This window comes from Hyperolius riggenbachi, chromosome 6 (assembly GCF_040937935.1).
Source record: "Hyperolius riggenbachi isolate aHypRig1 chromosome 6, aHypRig1.pri, whole genome shotgun sequence".
NCBI lineage: Eukaryota > Metazoa > Chordata > Amphibia > Anura > Hyperoliidae > Hyperolius > Hyperolius riggenbachi.
The window spans coordinates 299,652,794-299,675,708 of NC_090651.1; the positions used below are offsets into that span (position 1 = coordinate 299,652,794).

The 22,915-nt window shown below is 41.2% G+C and overlaps 1 protein-coding gene across 1 annotated transcript in view; it reads left to right on the forward strand.

The window, feature by feature from the left end:
• LOC137522175 (otogelin-like) overlaps window positions 1-22,915 on the forward strand; it is a 245,595-nt gene that overhangs the window by 190,039 nt on the left and 32,641 nt on the right. Inside the window, exons 89-100 of the mRNA XM_068242207.1 lie at window positions 2,114-2,121; window positions 3,061-3,084; window positions 5,101-5,212; window positions 6,663-6,761; window positions 9,258-9,277; window positions 11,647-11,752; window positions 12,021-12,040; window positions 12,152-12,166; window positions 15,214-15,319; window positions 16,822-16,868; window positions 18,814-18,922; window positions 22,349-22,441. Coding sequence (XP_068098308.1) covers window positions 2,114-2,121; window positions 3,061-3,084; window positions 5,101-5,212; window positions 6,663-6,761; window positions 9,258-9,277; window positions 11,647-11,752; window positions 12,021-12,040; window positions 12,152-12,166; window positions 15,214-15,319; window positions 16,822-16,868; window positions 18,814-18,922; window positions 22,349-22,441 — 759 coding nt within the window. The remainder of the gene's footprint in view (window positions 1-2,113; window positions 2,122-3,060; window positions 3,085-5,100; window positions 5,213-6,662; window positions 6,762-9,257; window positions 9,278-11,646; window positions 11,753-12,020; window positions 12,041-12,151; window positions 12,167-15,213; window positions 15,320-16,821; window positions 16,869-18,813; window positions 18,923-22,348; window positions 22,442-22,915) is intronic.

Below are 22,915 nucleotides of genomic sequence, written 5' to 3' on the forward strand. Positions count from 1 at the left end.
TGTGTGGTGAGCTGGACGATTACAATTAGATTATAGTCTGGCTGACTTTGATTCTTATCTCTGCCTCTGCTGTGTCCCCCTGACCCCCTCCCCCTCTTTTCCCAGTGACAGCGTTTGCATGTCTCAGCCAAACGGGAGAGGACTGGAGCACTGCACTAGTGAGCCATTATTCATCTCCCCCCAAGCTCTCTTCTACCTTTTTATCTTCCCTTCTTTCTAATGTTCCCTTTCTGTCTTTCCCACATATATCTCTCTCCCCATTCACATGCCTCTCTCCCTCGCTCTCTTCCACACAGTCCCTATTACTGTTATTATTAAGGTGCCCTTACATGGGCAGATTCGACCAAGCGACAGATCTCTGATTGGGAGAGATCTGCCAGCTGCCCATATACCACAGGCAATTCTTGATTCCTGAAATCTCTCAGGAATCAGCTTTGTAACCCCGTTCCTCCGATGTCGCCCCCCGCCACCCCTTCTCCCTGTGGCCCATGCAGTATATTTTACCTGTCGGTGTCTGTCGCTGGCTCTGTATCCGCACTGCCTTTTAAACACATACCCCATGTGGTTGCCGACATATACGTGGGCACGTGTGTGACGTCACCCATGCACCCATGTGGGACGCGTATATGAGGATGGAGCCCGAAGCCAGCAACGGACACCGACAGGTAAAGTATACTACACAGTGCCGCGGGGGAGGGAGGGCACATTTTACATTGGAGGACAGCTCGGGGTTTCTTCCCTCATCCTGATATTGTACGCTGGTACTAACGTGCACCTGATTGAGCATGCCAGCCCAACACCTTGCAGCACGTCTGATCGCTAGATGTGGTGAACTGGCCGTGGCATCTAATAGATGCCGCGCCAGTTCATCCCCGCAGCTCACTGCTTCAGCCTGCATAGTCTTCCGGCAGGCAGAGCAGGGCTACGGGAAGATGGCGTCCGAAGCCCTGTACTGGAGACTATTTGTGTCCAGTACAGGACTTTGGGCTCCAGCTTCCTGTAGCCCTGCTCTGCCTGCCGGAAGACTATGCAGGCTGGGACCTTCGGAGGCTGGCTGCGCTGCTGCAGGAAGATCGTCGGGGGAGCTGCGCCCAGGGAGAGGAGTCTTCTGCAGGTGAGTAAATGCTTTTCTTTTTACAGGTAATTATACATTTTTAGTGAAACGCTGGCCACATTAAGATTATTTTCTGGTGAACGCTGGCCACATTAAGATTATTTTCTGGTGAACGCTGGCCACATTAAGATTATTTTCTGGTGAACGCTGGCCACATTACGATTATTTTCTGGTGAACACTGGCCACATTACGATTATTTTCTGGTGAACGCTGGCCACATTACGATTATTTTCTGGTGAACACTGGCCACATTACGATTACTTTCTGGTGAATGCTGGCCACATTACGTTTATTTTCTGGTGAACGCTGGCCACATTACGATTATTTTATGGTGAACGCTGCCCACATTACGATTATTTTATGGTGAATCATTGCTGCGTTATGATTATTTTATGGTGAATCATTGCTGCGTTATGGTTATTTTCTAGTGAAAGATTGGCGCATTATGATTATCTTATGGTAAAACATTGCTGCGTTATGATTATTTTCATCAGGGGGCACCACACGTGGGGGGGCGCCATATGGGGGGGTGGGGGGGCGCCACAGGTTTTCTCGCCTGGAGTGACAAAATGGCTAGAGACACCCCTGCCTTCTTCCATATGCTGCCCCCTGTACCACACTCACCCCCATCAATTTATGTGAAGCCCCCTGTTTCATGTGAAGACTTTCCATGTGCAACCCTGTCCCACACTGTGCCTTTCATGTGCACCTTCCCATCCCTTCTTCCATACCCCTTTATAAAATGCAGTGTCCCCCTGGGCCTTACCTATATGACCTACCAGAAATCTTGCAATGCATTTGTGGTATATTAATTAACTACTTCTAGTCATGCCCCTTGTGACCTTGGAATAGATCACAGTCTGCTATTTTTGTATTATATGATTCAATGAATATTTTTTTGTTGTTTACTTTAAAAGAATCCAATGTATGGTATGTGAATTTACTTTTGAATAATAATCCTCTCTATATTTTTTTCTTTCTTTCTTTTCTCCTTGCAGCCCCTCCGGTAAGTATTGTGAAGTTGACTGCTAAATAACTGTTACTCATGTGCTATACATAAACAGCATAATACGTTTGCCATTTTTTTTCATGTGGCCACAGACTACACTGCTTCCTTCCACTCTAAGCTGTACAGTCATCACTGTACATACACACTGTATCATTGTACATATACATCATGTAATAGGAACAGGAAGCAAACATTGTTTCAAAGGCTTGATAGTTTTACTTCTTTAAAGTCAAACCTAAAGTTAGCATGGTAAGAATCTTTTTATTTTCCAGTAAATTATATCTACCAAATGAAATTTAGATTTTTTTTTTACTCAGTATCCTTAAAGGGGTACTGTAACCAAGGATTAGACTTCATCCCAATCAGTAGATGATACACCTTTTTCCATGAGGAAAATTAACCTTTTCTTGAATAGATAAGCTGGGGAGGGCTGTATTGTTGATATTGTGGTAAAACTCCTCCCACAGTGTGATGTCAGCACCTAGGTCCTAAAAGTTTCATTTCTGTGAGCCTTGTTGCATTGTGGGAAATAACAGGTGTTTCAAACTACCAAGCGCAAATGTAAATCTATAAAAACTTTTAGCCTATAGCATTGTTGGGGGTGTGGTTATAGATAATTGCAGTTGGTGCTGTTTTTTTCCATGTCTGCCAGCAGTAAAGATGATTACGTGCTGGCTGATTGTGGATCAAACAATATGAACAAATGACATGCTGAACATCAATCATTTCTTGATCTCTTTTCTATTTGTTAACTTCTCAATTTGCAAAGTATTAATTTATTTTTTCCCTTTTTTGCTACAGTTACTCTCTAAGCTGCATAAATAAATATAGATAAATATATTATGAATCCATTTATTTTTAATATTTTTTTGCTTTTTATTCATTTAATTGTATTATTCCAAACACCTAACAGATGTATCTTGTATCTTTATACAGCCTACAACTGCTCCACCACCTCCAGTAAGTTTTATTGTTGTATGCTTTATGTACTGTAAATAGGGCACTCAAAGTAAGTACACCTACAAAACAGAAATGTCTATATCTATGCCTTCCATAACAATCAGTACGTAGCAAATTATAGACATAAAGCCAAAACAGAAATCACCCTTCCTGGTGGAAAATACCCCAATCCGAGCAAATCTCCTAAGTTTTCTCCCAGGTGATATTTTCCCACCTAAGGAAGAAAATGTTTTAAAGCCACCAGCAAGCAAATACAGTATATATATATATATATATATATATATATATATATATATATATATATATATATATACTTAATAATTTTGAAAGTACTTTGTCATTCACTTTTTCACCTGAGTTTTCTACTAGGTGGCATTTTTACATCTTGTAAATAAAATGCATTTTTAAATGACCAGAAACATGCTAAAAATAATTTTGTTAGTACTTTTTCAACTGGTTTTTGGTACTTCTTAAATTATAAAATTCTGAAATGTTATTAAAAATACAGGATGAAAAATTATCTCCTAGGAGATGTAACGATCGGTGTCAGCACGCAGAGAGAATCTGATTGTTGGTGATCTGCAGTATCACCAAGAATACAGATCTATACCTGATTATGGATGATCTGCAGAATCACTAATAATACAGATATAGTGCTAACCTCTGGACACCTCTAGATCTATATGGTAAATGTTTGGTGTAACAGTATGACTCTGAGCAACCCACCTGAAGAACAGGTGACCCTAAGCAGTACAGAAGACACTGCTATGGAGAGTACAGAAACCTTCCAGCAGCTTGAGACTCTCCAAGGGGTGGAGTCAGGCTGAAGGTAGGAAGGACCAGAGAGTGAGTGACACCTGAAGGTGGATGTCACTGACTGATCTTGGAGACTATCTCTTAATGGAGAGAGATAGCTCTCGAGGTCGGGCAAGCCATGTCGGCAACACACGGACAGATAAAGTATAAAGACAGAAGGCTGATTCGGTATCCAAGTCAGGCAGGGTTTGGCAACGGGATATCAGATATGCGTGGTACCGAATCAGAAAGCAGAGGGATAGTCAGGAAAGCAACAGGTCATAACAAATATCAAAAAATGCCTAGTCTTGGGTGTGAGGTCCGTGGTCTCTACACCCTAGAACTAGTCTGATGTATAACACAATGATAACACAAGTTCCCTAGTCTTGGGTGTGAGGTCCGTGGTCTCTACACCCTGTAACTAGTCTGAAGTATAACAGAATGATAACACAAGTTCCCTAGTCTTGGGTGTGAGGTCCGTGGTCTCTACACCCTGGAACTAGTCTGAAGCATAACAGAATGATAACACAAGTTCCCTAGTCTTGGGTGTGAGGTCCGTGGTCTCTACACCCTGGAACTAGTATGAAGTATAACAGAATAATAACACAAGTAATCTGGCTCAGTGTGAATTGCCAGGTCCTCCTGGTTCAAACACACTGTTGGATCTGACTAAGGTCTGAGTGCTTCCACGTAGTGATCGCAACGGCAGACAACCAGCAACTGACAAACAAGCTGTATATATAGTTGCAGGACTCTGCCGCCCCGCCCGAGCCACTCAGCCAATCAGGAGTCCAGCAGGAATCAGCTGATCATCCTGATCAGCTGACACATCTCCTGCTGGCATAAAGGTCCTGACTTCTGGCGCACGCGTGCGTAGCTCTCCATCCAGGTGCACTAGAGATCCCAGCCAACCCAGACATGCGTTGCTGCGCAGAAACTGCCGCGCTGGACGTGGAATCAGCCGCCCTGCCGCCAGTACACACGGCGGCTTCTCCGGGTTTTATCACAGGAGAAAACTTATGAGAAAAACTTAATTGCATATGGGCCCAGGGCTCTTATTCAATTCACTTTTTCTCCTGAATTTTCTCCAACACAATAATTTGTCATCTTCTGTTTAAGTTTTCTTGATTGTTGTTGATGATTGTTGATGTAGTTGTTGTTAATGGTGAGATTAGTCAATGTATTTATACACTTACACATAAATTCTATTTTTTAATTTAGCCACCATGTCAGAATGTGGTTTGTGAATCTGTGACATGTACGAAGTCAGGGCAGACCGCAGTGATGGTTGAGGAACCATCTGAAACCAGATGCTGTGCAGTCTTTACCTGCCGTAAGTTTATTTGTACTGGGAATACATCAAGTGACTGCAGTTATTGGAGTGAACTAATATAGGGCTAAACTCTGAATGCCCTGGGGACATGTAGTGTGCTCTTAGAACAATTCATTGCATTGTGTATTTGTCTGGACTTCAGCTGTTTTCATTCCTTTGCAGCGCGTACATTTCTGTTCTATGCTAGTGAGTTTAGCGCAAGTGGCAGACCATATTATTAATATCAGTAATTTGATATTACTGATATTATACTATTAATAGTCTACTGCTTGCACCAAGCTCATTATTATCCCTTCTCTCAAACTAAACCTCTTACTCTCTCACTACACCTAACAGTATACCTACCTCCTACTAATGCTACATCTAACACTATCCCTCCTACTAATGCTACACCTAACACTGTCCTTCTTACTAATGCTACACCTAACACTTTCCCTCATACTACAGCTACACCTAACACTATTCCTTCTACTAATGCTACACCTAACACCATCCCTTCTACTACCTCTACACCTAGCACTAACCCCCCTACTACCCATGCACCTACCACTATCCTTCCTACACCTAACATTTTCCCTCCTACTAACGCTGCACCTAACACTGTCTCCCACTACTTCTACACCTAACACCATCCCTCCTACTACTGCCACACTTAACACTATCCCTCCTACTGCTGCTACGCCTAACACTATCCCTCCTACTACTGCTACCCCTAACACTATCCCTCCTACTAATGCTACACCTAACACTATCCCTTCTACTAATGCTACACCTAACACTATCCCTCCTACTACCTCCACACCTAACACTATTCCTCCTACTCCTGCTACACCTACAACGATTCCTCCTACTCTCTCTACACCTAACACTATCCCTCCTACTCCCGCTACACCTACAACAATTCCTCCTACTCCCTCTACACCTAACACTATCCTTCCTACTACTGCTACACCTAACACTATCCCTCCTACTACCGCTACAGCTAACACTAACCCTCCTACTACCGCTGCGACTACCACTATCCCTCCTACTACTACAACACCTAACACTTCCCCTCCTAATATCGTTGCTACACCACTATTTCTCCTGCTACTGCTACACTTAACACTATCCCTCCTACTACTGCTACATCTAACACTGTTGCTTACCAAACATAATACTTCTGCGCCACCACTTCTGATGAATCTACTGTCGGGTTCACTGATTCTAATCACTTCGGTGCAGCATACCTGCAACTAACATTGAAGGCTGTAGTAGTGTCAAGGAAGCCATCTGCTGCTTTCGCAAAAAAAAAAAAAAACCAAGTGCTTCGTTTGCAGCCTCCCCTTCTTAGCCTTGTTGTGATTGTGTTACTTTTTGAAGATTTAATACATAAAAAATGAATATCCCTAATAAACTGCTTGGAGTGTATTGCTATACACCAATAACTATTCTTCATATATCCATACAGAATGTTTAACTGAATGCTATATTCCCCCCTGTGAAGTCGGACAACTACCAGTGCAGCGTGGAGATTCTGATTTGGAGTGCTGCCCATCATATGATTGTGGTAAGTGTCTTCACACCATCAGTGCAGCATCAATACTATGATTCTAATCTACTAAGTTTATATAGTTTGTACGTAGTCTAGCACAGAACAATTTACATTATCTTCTGTTTAGAAGATCCTGTTGTTTAATGACCCTACTACATTTGTATACACATTCATATGTGCTGAATATAAATGCATATGGAACAGTTCCGACTACAGATGGGGATGGTGTACATTTATTACACAACCTTCTCCAGGACTTGACACAGTAGGATGCTGTGTTGTGATGCGACGTTAAAGTCACAACGCAACATGCACATTAATGCTGTGTTTTCGTCGCATTAAGTAGGCAATGAAAAGTATGCAGTCCCGTACCTGGTAATTTGTGAGTTTAGAGGTAATGCCCTACAGCAGTGCATTACCATAACGCCACACTTCCCGCTTTGGATCTCCTCTGCAACGCTAGACTGCTCTCCAGAGCACAGAGGATTGCCAACGATCCCTCACACCCAAGTTTCCACTTCTTCATTTGTCTCCCCTGAGACCGGAGGTTTTCGCCAGGACCTCAAGGCACAGGAACAGCTTCTTTCCCTCACTGATGTCAACTCTCTGAACTCTATGAACTCTCTTCACTTACCCCCACACCCTTAGAACATGTCCTCCTAATAAGCTGTAATGTTAAAACATGTTTTGCACTGCCTCATACTGTACATAACTGGACACTTTTTGTGTGGACTTTATGTGTTAAATTGCTGTATTTGTGAACTATGCTACCCTGCTATCTCTGTATGTGAAATGATTTCTCTGTTTTCTTTGTGTGTCCTATCCTATATTTAAGCCATGTACATGCCAAATGCAATTCCAGACACAACCCAGTCATGCTTGTCAAAATAAATTATTCTGATACAATGTGACGCTAACGTTGCATTGTGAACATCATATAGACTTCTTATTGTAGTCCGTTAAACTGCGTTATAAGACTTTATAACGCACAGCTCCACAATGGCCTACTGTGAACTTAGCCTAATAATAAAAAATCATATTATATATAGAAGATAATGCACACCACAGTTTGGAAAACAATGATCACGATAACGGTGGGCACCACCACACAAGAGTTCCTTATAGCCAGGGTCCCAGCCAGCACACTAATCACATAAGAAATCAGTCATCACTCATTTTATTTATAAACGATCCATAATTCCAATGTTTCATTATTACTGAGCACCTCTTCCCCAAGGAACGCAATAATACTCTATAAAACCCATGTGGACCAGTGAACTCGCTTACTGAGCGGCAGTTACCCAGTTCAACTGCCAGAATAGTGTGCAAGCAGGTAGGGAGGCTAGCTGGCATCATTGTATAGAATCTTTCCATAGAGTCCTTTTGCATAGTAAAGAGAAAACTGAGAATCCCCATGAGGCGTTGGATTAGTCTAAAAACTCAGATTTAGGGTAAGTGACTGTGACACAGAAAAAATACATTTATAGTGCATTTTATTCTGGGCAAAATGCACTTCTTGTACATATGTGTACACATGTAATTTTTTTGCGATGATCCTTTCATTAAACTTTTATAAATTTGCTTTCTGCTCAACTATTCTGGATTTTCATCTTAACAGACTGTTATAATACAGGCTATTGCTGAAGTTTGCTACAGTAGTGTTATACCCTAGTTATAGCACCATGATAAATAAACGCGAATGTTTTTGGCTGCTACTTAATAAATACAGTTCCTTCTTAAAAGCATTTTCACTTCATGAATTCAGGATTTAATAATGATTGTTTGAATTATTATCAAATTATTACAGCATCTCAACATTTGCAATTTTAACTCTTAAGGTAGACATACATCTAGCTATGATGGGGAGATTTGACCAAGAGATAAATCTCTCTCTAATCGAATCTGATTGGAGAGAGATCTGTCGGCTGCCTATATACTGCAGGCTGATTCCCGATCAGTTTCAGCATAAAATGTCTCGGGAATCGGTCAAGCCCGCCATGTCCGATGCATCTGCCGCCTCACCGCTGTTGCCCTAATTCATAAATTATGTAATGTGTGCTGCCGGCATGGTGTTTGATGTCACACAAGCGCCGGCGTGCTATAGGCTAACAGATAAGTTGGGATTCGGAAGATTGACAGACACCGCGTCACGGGACAGGCAATGTATAAATGCACACATTACAAGCATTAATAAATTGCAGGAACAGTGCCAGGGGTTTCGTCACATTCATCACTCGTCCCAAAATTACTTGCCGTTAGCACCGCGCACCCGACCAACATCTTGCAGCATGTCCAACCAATATATGGGACCAATTTTGGCCCAAATGCACTAGGCGGCACCAATTTTTATCTAATTCCAATTATATTAATCGAATCGGATGGTCGATCAGCCATCAAGTCACCTGATGTATAACCACCTTTAGTTGTGACTTTTATTGAAATGAATGTTTAAGTTTTGTCTAAGTGGTATCTTCCATCAATGACTTACTAATGCATGTCTTTTCCTCATAGTTCCAGTCCCAACTCCTCCGGTGAGTTTTTAGTCTATCAAATATTTTCATTTATACATAAGAAATAGGAGAGTCGTGCTTTTTATCACCCTCTTTTCTTCTCTTTAGCATACCACAACTTCCATAATATCACCTAGCCTAAGGCTTCTTGCACACCAAGACGTTGCATTAGGTGGCACGTTAAGGTCGCATAACGTGCACCTAACACAACGTATGGTGCTGCAAGAGCCGACGGTAGAGTGAGCCGCGTTAGGCGGCTCGAGTCCTATAATGTCTCCCAGAGTGGCGCTGATTGGCCAGCGGGACCACGTGATGCGGAGCGAGACACTCCGCATCACGTGGTCCCGCCGGCCAATCAGCGCCCGCCAGTGCAGTGAATATTAAGTAGCCATGTGCGCGGCTACTGTAGCTGGCTCTCCCCACCTCCTCTCCGCCCCTCACTGCGCATGTGCAAACAGTCTAACGCGGCTATAGCCGCTCCAACGCCGTAGCATGCTGCACTTTGCACAGAACGTGCAGCGTTACATGTAACGCAAGGTGGGCTGTGTGAACAGCCCACTTGTGTTACATTGCTGTGCGTTGGGGGAGCGTTACAGGCGCACTAACGTGCGCCTGTAACGTCTTGGTGTGTAAGCAGCCTAAGGGTTGGTTTACACCAAGAACTCTTTTCAAATTGCCAGCATTTGTAAAAGCGCTTGTCTAATGTAACCCTATGAGGGTGTTCCCACAGCAGTGTTGTGATTTTGTTAAAATCGCAAACATGCTGCATGTAGCATTTTTTGGGGCGATTCAACTTGAATGAATGTGTAAAACCGCATATTCATCCAAAAAATCCCTCTGAAAATGGCAGTCGCTAAACACTAGCTACTGTGGTTTTGGTGTGATCTAAGCCTAAATGATGAACTTCACTGCTGCTGTGTTTTTCACCTACTTTTTGATACTTTTTCAATAGCAAAGTGCTGAAAAGTTATTTTAAACAGAAGATGAAAAATTATCTCCTAGGAGGAATCTCAGGAGAAAAAGTGAATTGCATATGGGCCAGAAAGTTTTCCTCCATTATGCAAAACTTTGGAAGTTCAGTCCCTATGTTCAGGATTTGATAAAGGAAATACTCCTGAAGCATACATTCAAAATCGCTGCTGACTAATTCTGGCGCAGGGTGAAGCCGAAAGACAGCTCACCCTGCTGCAGGCAAACTCTCGGGCGGTGTTAAGGCTATTCCCTCTTCGACTTGTCGTAACTCGGGGGGGATGTAATTCTAGCACTGGCTAATCCGGCAGCTTAAATCAACTTTTTTTTTCTAATTAGTCAGTAAGCGCCACTATAGCCATAATACTCACTACGGCTTATGGCAGTGCCAAAATCATTGGCGCAGCTCTGCACCAAAATTATCTGTCTCACTCCTGAGAGCTAATCCTTTAAGAAACTTTTGTTAGTGCGACTAAAAAAAAGCATTGCATATGTTAATCACCCTCTTTTTTTCAAAATAAATTAAATGCATTAGAATCAAATAGTCCTGTAAATAAATACAAAACTATAATAAATTAAACTACTTGGGTTTTTTTTTGCTATATGCTTGATACCCTTGTTGATATACAAAAATAATTTAGTAAATTGTGCAAATGGCACTTTATTTCAGTGTTGCTTGCGAATTTTCGCCTAAGTCATTTTCGCATCGAAAATCCCGTTTTCGAATTCGGCGAATTTTCGCTAAAATCTTCAGAAATATTAGCATTTTCTACCACCATCGAAAATTGTATGTGGTCGCTTATGCGGAAAAATGTCCGCAATAATCTGCATGGAAATTCATTCTATGCAGACGCTTATGCCTTATGCCAAAAAATTTCCGCAATAATCTGCATGGAAATTCATTCTATGCAGACGCTTATGCCTTATGCTAAAAAATGTCCGCAATAATCTGCATGGAAATTCATTCTATGCAGACGCTTATGCCCTTATGCGAAAAAATGTCCGCAATAATCTGCATGGAAATTCATTCTATGCGGACACTTATGCCTTTATGCTGAAAAATGTCCGCAATAAACCGCATGAAAATTTGTATGCGGACGCTTATGCCCTTATGCGGAAAAATGTCTGCAATAATGCGCAAGAAACTTCTCTGTATGCGGACGCTAATGCCCTTATGCGGAAAAATGTCCGCAATAATACGCAAGTAACGTAAAAATGACGGGCATTAGGCGAAAATTAATGGGAAAAAATGTGATCAAAAATTCGCCTGTCGAAACGAAATTAGGCGAAAATTCTGCGAAACGAATTTTTGCATTTTCGCTCATCACTGCTTTATTTATGATAAACCTAAACACTTATCTGTTCTAGACTGTTCTGTAAAATATATTTATGTTTGAATTGTTATTTTTGTGTACTTTTAGGGCCCTTGTGTGGATGTGGTCTGTCCTCCTGAAACCTCCTGCGGTGCTGATGAAACTAAGGTTGAAGTTCAAGCAGAGAACCCATGCTGCACACAATACACATGCAGTACGTACCAATATCATCATTCTGGTAAAATAGATTTTCCATATCACACTTTTTTAAAGCTTTTAGGCGCCTATCTGGTTACATCTCCTACTTTTTTTTTTTAGAATCTTATTATAGTGCTGAATTGGAAACCATTGTTAAAAATGTTATGTCTTGTAGTATTGTCATTTACTGGCTATCTCTGTAGATTTTATGTTGTTGTGAGGAGCTAATATAATTTTATAGGAAAATATTAACTCTATGATTTCCCTTTTTTTTTTTTTTTTAGTTCCTCCACCTCCACCTCCTGTAAGTACAGTTGATTAAAGATATAAGGTTGTATAATGTCTACTGTATTTACTATTATTATTACGTTTTATCTTATTAATGCTTGTATTTTCTTTTTTTTTCCACCTGCAGCCAACTCCACCTCCGGTAGGTTTCTGTTTTTCTTTATATTGACCATATATTACCAATATACTTGAATCAATCTATACTATGCTATAGAATATTATGTTTTATCTTGCCTTTTTATAATATTAGTATTTATGTAGCGCTTTCGTCTTATGCGGTGCTTTTACAGAGTATATAGGCTTGTCACTAACGGTCCCTCAGAGGGACTCACAATCTAGTCCCCGGAGGAAACCCGCTCAGACACGGGGAGAACATACAGACTCCATGCAGGTAGTTCTCAGTACAGTATATGCTGAGGTGTAGTAGTGAAAAAGAGGTCAAGGTGATGCATTTGAGCAAATAAGGCTGCTGTCAGGAACAATAGCACAGTGGAAACATGTGCCACCAATCATGCTCTTATCCCCTGCTGTCAGTATGCTGAGCAAAATAAACGGCTGGGGCCGACAGGCAGCATCTTTTCCAGGCCATTGTCATCCACTGACAGTAGGGCTGGTGAGTATGTGGGCATGTAATCCCTTGTGTGATCTAGTGGGGGGTTTGAGGTTAAATGGGAGAACCTCTATGTCAGCCTGACTCACTGAGCAAACTACAAACAAGGTCTAATTTGAAAGGGGGTCAGGGATACTCTGGGGTTTCAACCTGCAAAAAAAAAAATCAGAGGAAGGGGGTGCTCCAGTCATGAGCAAACAATCAAGGTCTGACGGGTGAGGAGAAGGAGGGGTGGAGTTATGCATTGGGTGCTGGAGGTTCTTATGCCGGTCCTGGACATAGGGATACTACTGAAGTGACTGTGATTGCAGTCAGCTTACAAACCGTTAGGGCTACTTTCCCACCAAGACGTTGCGTTTTAGGGGACGTTGTGGTCGCAAAACGTGCCCCTAACGCAACGTATGGTGGTGTTGAAGTTGGACGTCAGATTGAGCTGCGTTATGCAGCTCTCAAAGCAGCCGCTCCAGGTTAGTGATAGGAAGTCCGGATCTTTTTAAGGATTCGGATCATTCGAATCAGATCATTAAAAAGATCCGGATCTTTGAACCAAATCATTTGAATAATTTTACTATCAAAGCAGACTGGGTGAAATGACTAGCAGGACAGGACTTTCCCTGCACTGTACATTTTGTATGTTCCTGTTTCTTCCAGACAGACATTCACTGTGAACCGAATCTTTCATTGTGATGATCCGGATGATTCGACTCACAAAAAAGATCCGGATCAAATGAACGATTCGTTCATGATCCGGACAACACTACAGTCCTACCACGAGTCTCTGCAGTGCAGTGAATATATTAATTAGCCATGTGGCTGGCTGCGGAGGAGGAGGGGAGACCTCCTCCTCCAACATTTCCCCTCCTCCTCCAACATTACTGAGCATGTGCAAGCAGTCTAACGCTGCTCAGCCCAGTATAACGTACAGCATGCAGCCCTTTGTTTAAATGTGCTGTGTTACTATGTAACACAACGTGGGCACTTTGAACAGCACAATTGATTTTACAGTGCTGTAAGTAAGGCTGCGTTACTGGCTGCTGTAACGTGGGACTTTAACATCCCACTGTGGAACCACAGTCGCTTGCAAAAGTATTCGGCCCCCTTGAAGTTTTCCACATTTTGTCACATTACTGCCACAAACATGCATCAATGTTATTGGAATTCCACGTGAAAGACCAATACAAGTTGGTGTACACGTGAGAAGTGGATCACAAATCATGCATGATTCCAAACATTTTTTTACAAATAAATAACTGCAAAGTGGGGTGTGCGTAATTATTCAGCCCCCTGAGTCAATACTTTGTAGAACCACCTTTTGCTGCAATTACAGCTGCCAGTCTTTTAGGGTATGTCTTTACCAGCTTTGCACATCTAGAGACTGAAATCCTTGCCCATTCTTCTTTGCAAAACAGCTCCAGCCAAGTCAGATTAGATGGACAGCGTTTGTGAACAGCAGTTTTCAGATCTTGCCACAGATTTTCGATTGGATTTAGATCTGGACTTTGACTGGGCCATTCTAACACATGGATATGTTTTGTTTTAAACCATTCCATTGTTGCCCTGGCTTTATGTTTAGGGTTGTTGTCCTAGCCCCAGTCTCAAGTCTTTTGCAGACTCCAAGAGGTTCTCTTCCAAGATTGCCCTGTATTTGGCTCCATCCATCTTCCCATCAACTCTGACCAGCTTCCCTGTCCCTGCTGAAGAGAAGCACCCCCAGAACATGATACTGCCACCATCATATTTGACATTGGGGATGGTGTGTTCAGAGTGATGTGCAGTGCTAGTTTTCCGCCACACATAGCGTTTTGCATTTTGGCCAAAAAGTTCAGTTTTGGTCTCATCTGACCAGACCACCTTCTTCCACATGTTTGCTGTGTCCCCCACATGGCTTGTGGCCAACAGGTGAATCACGGGGGTGGGAGCAGATCAAGACCTGGACAATAATATTGGATCAATTAGTGGTGATTACCACAGGAAATATCTTTGAGTAATAAAACATCCTATGGTAATAATCACCACTAATTGATCCAATGTTATTGTCCAGGTCTTGAACCGCTCCTCCCATGATTCACCTGTTGCTGGATTTTTCATATTTTTGTATATAATCTGTCTTGGTGCTTTCTTGAGCTGCTTTTTTTTGCAACTTTCTGGTTTCACTATTACCTCTTAGCACATTTCAGACAACATTTGTGTTAAATCTAGGTATGGAACTGGTTAATGTTATATAGCTATCAGGCCTAATATTCATGCAAGCAGGCATTTAACAGGGTATCAGCTGTCATACCAAACAAACCCTAAGCTCAGTTCTAAAAACAACTTCAGACAAAATGAGTAAAGCCAAATAAAGGGAGAAATATACATTCTTATTGCTATCTTAAAACTAGGTGCTAATATTCATTAGTAGCTATAAGCAAGCTGACTGAATATTCAGTTATTTGCACATCTGTTTTCATACTTTTTTTTTTGTTTTCATTATTAAAATAAATTGCTACATATACTGATTGCAACAGCACCTCTTGCACTTGCTTTAGTCAGATTATTTTGTAAAAAATCGACTTTTTCTGTTTATTTTTAAATTACAGCCATGTTCTGGCGTGACTTGTCCAGATAAACCATTCTGTGGTGATGAAGGAACATATTTAGAAAAACAAAATCCAGATGATTCTTGTTGTCGTTTATACGAATGTGGTGAGTATGCTCTGGGAGGAGAATTCCACAAAGCTAAATAGCCTAGGTTGTGACATCACTGGGAAGGCGGGGCTAAATACCAATACACTGCCATATATAGATATAGGAAGTGTTTCTAACGATTAAACCAGAATAATGAATGTAAAAGTGGGTATCCTGAATAATCTACTACATTCTACAACTATATGTGACTACCGTGTTTGTTTAATAGCACAAAGTATTTTAAAATTGTTAACCTTGTATATTTGAATTCAAATGCTTAGCTACTCTATACATATTTTAACAGATTTTGTCAAGACTTGCAGGGTCATAGCTTCCTGCCTGTCTCTCAATTACTGCAGGAGTGGAAAATAAGCAATGTATAGCTAAATAGTCATGCAGGAAGTGAAAGTACCTGAGCCGTGTGTTACTGCTATGCACAGTACAGATTCCAAACTAGAAAAGTAATACATCTTGGGTTTTGAAAATTCATAGCTAGAAGGTGAAACAAAACACTAATTTGTACTAACCCTAAATTGCAAACACATTTTTGCATGCCTGTTTAAAGGAAATTTTAATAAGAGTGGAATCTCACTTTACATCTCAAGATATAATTTATAATGACATTGAATAGGCTACTTGCCTATGGTATTAACAGGAAGTCACTGTGCAGAACACAAACCTCTACTTGCAAATTGACCACTTTGGAGCTTTCTAGGGAAATGATTATGAACTAATCTGAAAAAAGCTTAGAAAACAATGGTCCTCATTAAAACATAGTTATAAATATGCAAAACTAGGGCCCAGTTAAGTCCCACTCTATACAATATGTAGTCTTATTAGCAGGTGAACAATGCCACTTCCCATTTAAAGAAATCAACTAACTTTAAGTAGGATCCCTAAATTTGAATGGATTGCCTATTACAGAATACCATCCACCGTGAACGTATTTGTACGCTGTCGGTGAATTGGGTGCATGGTGAGCCGAACGACGGCTCACCCCGCTTCTGCTAAACTCCCAGCGGCATTCAATACTATTCCCCCTCTAAATCATTGCAACTCGGAGGGAGGTGTAATTCGGGAATTAGTCCTACGTGCCTGGTGCAGCATAACATTGCTACTATGGGGCGCATCCACCTCCCTTCTCCACCCGACCCAACCACACTAAAGACCAGGTTCAACACTTAAGCAGAAACTAGGTAGCAGCCAGCCACATGGGTTTCTGTGGGCCTATAGACAGGTTGGACTTTTATCGGACATCTGGCACCTGGTTAGTCCTAGGACTTTATAATGCATTGGGCTAAATTAAACTTTTTTTTTTAAAACTTTTACTGCTTCCAAATCTGAAAGAGCTGAAATTTAAAGATGCTGCAAGGGTCCCATCAAGTAGACTTGCAATACTTTTTCAGTCCTACAAATCCTTCTTTGATGGTCTACATTATTAAGGCCCATTATTATTATTATTATCATTTTTATTTTTTCCCATTTCTTTATACTTCCTTCCTTTCCTTATTTTTTTACAGTAACACCACCACCGCCAACAATTCCTCCACCAACAACAACTCCACGGGTAAGTTTTGCAATTCTTTCTTCAGTACTTTTAAAGGACAAGAGTATTTTTATCATAAACATGCTAAATTCTCCCATTTTGCCCACTGATAATTGAGCCATTATCCATTTCTGATTTTGCTTCTGTAAAGAAATCTTAGGACTGTCTGTTTGCCTGTTGTTTATACATTTCCAGTTAAGGAGGAACGTCATGAAGTGTTGTTGGGTTGTTGTGTAAGTAAGGGTAACATTTGAAATGGTGTTGCCCTTCAAACACGATAAACTGGAAAAGATTTAACAATCTCTTATTCTGGCCTATTTGTTCAATTAGTTGGAAAACTTTACTCCAGTTTCAAAGGGAATCTGCAGTGAAAATAAACTTATGATATAATGATTTGTATGTGTAGTACAGCTAAGAAATAAAAAATTAGTAGCACAGATATGAGTCTCATATTGTTTCATATCTATGCAAAAAAACTTCTCTGAGCTCTCTGACCAAGCTGGGTCGGGTGCAGTGCTGTTTTCTGAAGCACTTAACTCAACCTGTCTCTTACTGTTTCTGCAGAAAAGTTCAAAGGGTCATTAGCTCAGCTCTATTTCATAGTTTAAAAATACAGAGTGTAGTTTGTAAACTGCAAATAAAAAGCTATATAACTGAAAATAAAATATGAGACTCTTTTCTTTGCTACTAATGTTCTTTTAATTATCCATACTACAAATACAAATCATTATATCATACGTTTTTATTCGCTTCAGTGTCACTTTAAGAACAAATGTGCCGAAGAAGCTACAACCAGATTAAATATAATTTATAGATCCCAGGGCTGGCAACCTACTTTGTTTTTTCAAGCAAAGGGCTAACACAGGAAAAGAAAACTCTTCTGGATACTGTAATGCATCCAACCAAGGTGGTGGGTAGCACCACGACATAGAGGCTAGCACTCTTGCCTTGCAGAACTAGGGTCCCAAATTCATATATTAAACTATGACATGGAGCATGTATGTTCCCTCCAGGCTCAGCTGCGCACAGTGTTGGAGATAGTAAGGTCTGATTTCCCTACCCTCAGTGGTGTTGACTGTATCTGACTGGAGCTGCTTTTCTATTAGGCACAGTACAGTATAGCACCTTATTTTGCAATGTAATATTACAACAAGCTTCATCTACTGATTTTGCATTATGTGAGAACAAAGTCCAACTTTCATTGGTTGCTGAGGGAGATGCCCCCTTTGTACCTCATGCCCCCTTGTACCTCTTGTGTCCTCCTCTGTCCCCTTGTGTCCTCCTGTGTCCCCCATGTGTCCGCCTCTGTCCTCCTCTATGCCCCTTTGTGCCCCCCTTGTGTTCTCCTCTATGCCCCTTTGTCTCCCCCTGTGTCCTCCATTTGTCCTCACGTCCTCCTGTGCATGGGCAGAGTACAGGGAGTCCTCGACATTGTGGCGGGTTGGAGGCACATATTGGCAGGTGTTCACAAGTCAGGAACTCCCTACATTTGGACTATAAGATGCAGTGACTTTTTCCCCCACTTTTGGGGGAGAAAAAGTGAGTCTTATAATCCCCAAAATACAGTAAGTGTCAGAAGATTAGCAGAGCTTATAGGAACGCAACATTGTTAAAAGAAAGGTGCTGATGGCACCCTCTTTACACCTTTCACTTTAGGATTCCTGTAGGGTTCATGACCAACCAGAACATGTACTGATAGGAGATTCTCCCCTTTTTGACTTACCAAGGAGTATCAGTGAATTGTCCAAGTATCTGGGAAATGCTCTCTTGAAAATATGGAAGTCACTTGTGATCCGGAAGTTACTAATGCTCTATAGGACTAAATAAAAACTGATGTTATGGTGCTGCTAGGAACAAGTCTGTTCACAAGACTATTTTCCTTCTAGGCCTGTGTTAAATGCTTAACCAACCATGACTTACTATCATGTCCAACAATAACTGAAATTTGCTACTTGTGTCTTTCCAGGATGAGTGCTTTGGCGTTACATGTGAACCAGCCCCTGAGTGCACTCGCACTGGAGAAAGCCTCGTACCTGCTCCAAGCACAGACATTTGCTGCAGCAAACAAGAGTGCCGTAAGTGTCCTTGTAGACATCGATGTTACCACAATGCTGGATTGGTTTTCTAGTTTATAACATTAAAAAATTAGTTGTCAAGAAAGTAACAAATGTTTACTTTCATCTTCAACAAAAGCCATTATTTCAATGTAATTTAACTTGCATCTGTTAGGCTAATCTCGTTTCCAAGCATTGCTTGTCACATGACTGCAAAATGCCAGTAAGGGCCCATTCACACCTATAAACGCTCGCGATTTTTCGTTTGAGTTTTCCGCGGGTGATTTAATGCAGAAAAATCACTGGACAAATTTGCGTTTTTGGAGCGATCGCAATTAGCGGTTCTATACATGCTAATTGTGATTGCTTCAGAATCGACTGCAAAACACTGCAGGTAACGCGTTTGCAATTAGCGATAATTGCTAAACACCCACGATTGCAGCAGTGAGAACACTGCCATAGGCTACAATAGCACAATCGTTTAAAAAAAAATGCTAGCATGTTGCGACTAGCGGGAATTGCACGATTTCCACTTAAGTGTGAATGGGCCCTAACTGTCGGTTCACTGCATTAACAGGAAGCCCCCCCCCCCCCATCCCTCCAACCTATAGGTGAGGAGTGTGGTGCTATTACAACAAAGGGATTTACACCCTTCAAAAAATATGACAAATGCTTGAATAAAGAAGGTAATTATCTGGAGAAATAATCAGAACATACAATGGCCTTTATCCTATCACCTTTTCTTCTGAATTTTAGGGAGATATTTTCAAACCTTACCAATAAAATACCCTGAAAGCTCCCAACAAACCAGCAATAACTAAACATAAGTTTTATATTGCTTTTTTTGTTTACCTTTTATTTTAGAAATCCTTCTATTGCTGAGTGAAAAGTTGTTTTGTAGATAAGACAAAACATTATCTCGTGGGAGTAAACTCTGGAGAAAAGTTAATTGGATAAGGGCCTCTCTGTGTCTAAAATAAAAGAAGTCAAATGTTTCCTTAATTGATGAACTGAAAACAGCTTTAAGGTCCGTACACACGCCGGACTTTAGGCAACGACGGGTCCGTCGTTGCCTCCCGCTGGGTGGGCGTGCCAGCGACAGTCCGGCGTGTGTACGCTCTGTCGTCAGACTGATACGGCTGTTTCTGAGCGATCCGCCGGGCGGATCGCTCAGAAACAGCCGTATCAGTCTGACGACAGAGCGTACACACGCCGGACTGTCGCTGGCACGCCCACCCAGCGGGAGGCAACGACGGACCCGTCGTTGCCTAAAGTCCGGCGTGTGTACGGACCTTAAAGCTGTGTACGGACCTTAAAGGACCTTTACTTTTACGGACTACTGTCATAGATTTATGCTGATTCCTTATTCTGTTGTCCTCTACAGCAAGTGTTAAAAAAAATAGAGCTGTTATCCTTGCAAATGAGACAGTCAAACAGAAAGTCAAATTTAGCCTGATGTCCTGAAAAGTAAATAGAAGGCAAAAACCTGTTATCTAGCTGAGGAAACAATGCTGATAAGGTTTTAGTTTTAAAATGTTCAAAGGGACATTACTTGTGTCTTTTTTTGCAGCAGCTAGAAGCAGATTTTACATTAGACTTTCTATTAATTATTTTATTTATTTATTGTATTTATAAAGCGCCAACATATTACGCAGCGCTGTACATTAAGGTTACAGACAATATTTAGGGGTGACATAAGACAATACAGGAATACAAGAAAGACCAGATCACGCAGCACAGTATGAGTACAAGGTAATGCTTAGTCAGTCACTGGATGGGAGCATGGAGATTAGGCAAGTCGAGTTCACTCAAGTGTTCGCTTAGATCCATAGGATGGGTGTGTGGTAATGGAGATGCGTAAACAGGTAGGAGACATATGGGAGGAGGACCCTGCCGAAGGCTTACAATCTAGAGGATCTAGAGGAGAGCATCTTTACAATGCAGTCATAAAAATAAAGTTCTAAAACTGAACATGAAATATGAGGCTCTGTTCTTTGCTGCTAATGTTCTATCCACCATCAGTATTACGCATTCCATTAATTCTCTCATATGTTTATTTTCAGCTCAGGTTTACATTTAAGACTTCTCTATGGAGTTTAAAGTTGAACTGTAAACAAACATGAGTTGGGACTACCTCCCAATCTCAATTTAGTGCTGACTGAGCTGATTTTTAACCCTTTAATGAGATGATGATGATGATGGGTGTGTGCTCATATATACTGTCGATATAATGTTTGCTCAAAACAGATTGTTACTAACAGTACAGGTTCCAAGTGGTTTCGGCAGGGCCAGTGTAAACTCACTGGTTTTGGCTCATAGGGCTGCTGTGAACTCATTGGTCCTGCTTGTTTGCCCCCTCCCCCCCAATGGTAGATACATTTCCATTATTGTATTTTCCAGAAATCTCAATATCTGCGAGAGGGTTGTGAACATTAAGGGGCTCTCATCAAAGTTTTGCTGGGGGGGGGGGGGGGGGGGGGGGGCTACAATTTGCTGTTACACCCCTGAACTCTATACTACTTGTCAGAAATGACTCAGGCAGCAGTGTAGACATTCCATGTAGGGGATGCGGATATAGAGAGTGTATCCCACTAACTTCCACACCCACTTGGTGTTTTCAATTAAAAGATTACCACCAGGTATCATTTGAGGCACACATTTCAATTGACCTTTCAAGCATCTATTAACATATAAAAAAATGTCCTTGCATCATTTTTAATCACGGGAGGACACATAAGACAGTATATTTTTACTATAAAGCAAACTTACAGTTAAACTTTTGGTCAGTGCTGAGGCAAGACATCTTTTCTTGAAGTCTGGGAGTAAAACAACGGCCTCAATTCACTAAGATCATGCTGGAGATAATAAGGCAAGAGAAAACTTAGCACCGCACATCGATCTTGCCTTATTAAGGTGTAGAGATACGTTTTCACAGTGAGAGAGTTATCTTATCACTTCAGTCCTTAATTTACCTCCTCTGTAGTTATTTTCAAATGCAGTTAATTAACAGCCTGTCTTTAACTTTAGAATTCTGGAGTTATTTTAAGGATTGAAGAGTTAACTTTACAGATCTTACCTTAACTTAAAGACAGAATAACTTTAGGTTTGCCTGAGGTAAAATGTTTCCTGAATACTACATGCCTTATCACCATGGTGATATCTCTAGAAACGTTACTAACATCCTTGGCATTATGATTATTTCCAGATTTAGGGTGTAAAAGTCATGCAATCTTTTCACAAGCTTTTAGACCCTAAAAACAAGAAAAAAAAAACATACCACAGAGATATCTGCAGCAGCTCCTGTATAAAACTCACTCAGGCACAGGATTACCTCTCTGTGCTGCGGATTTCCATCCCAAGCCTGACTCGGGATTACCGCTAAGGAGGCTAAAGACAGGAGATAAGCTTAGTGAATTGAGGCCAATGTCTTTTTTTCTTTGTCTCCAGAATGCAGCAACTGCCCACCAGCTCCATACTGTCCTGGAGGTCTTAACACAGATTATGATCATACAACAAGCTGCTGTCCAACATACTCTTGCCGTAAGTACTCACATCCAGTAACTCTGTTATAGAACCTGAGGACTATTCTATTGAGTGCTAAGAACATAATTTTAGATTTTTTTCATGTACCAATGACATTTTAAAACTGTGTCTTATCCAAATCAGTTCCTGATTATTAATTAATTGTGCCGAAATAGTCCAGAAATTTAATAGCATGCCAAAAATCAGCATATTTCCATCCCCCCGCAACCTAACCCTCAGCTTGGCCTGATTTATTAAAATGTGTTTCTTACCTTCAATTTATCGGAAAGGTAATAGTCATGTGAATTCTCTGTAACATACTTTTTCTAGTGGGGGATGCAGTGATTTTCTTCCAGAGATCTGGTAGTAATTTGGTTTATTACTAAGCCAAATATTGATCGGGCATTGATTGGAAGTGCATGGGTTTTGAGGAGGGGTGGGAGCAGTGCATGGCTGATGTGTGCATAGCTTTGTTCTGCATTAAAGGAGTAC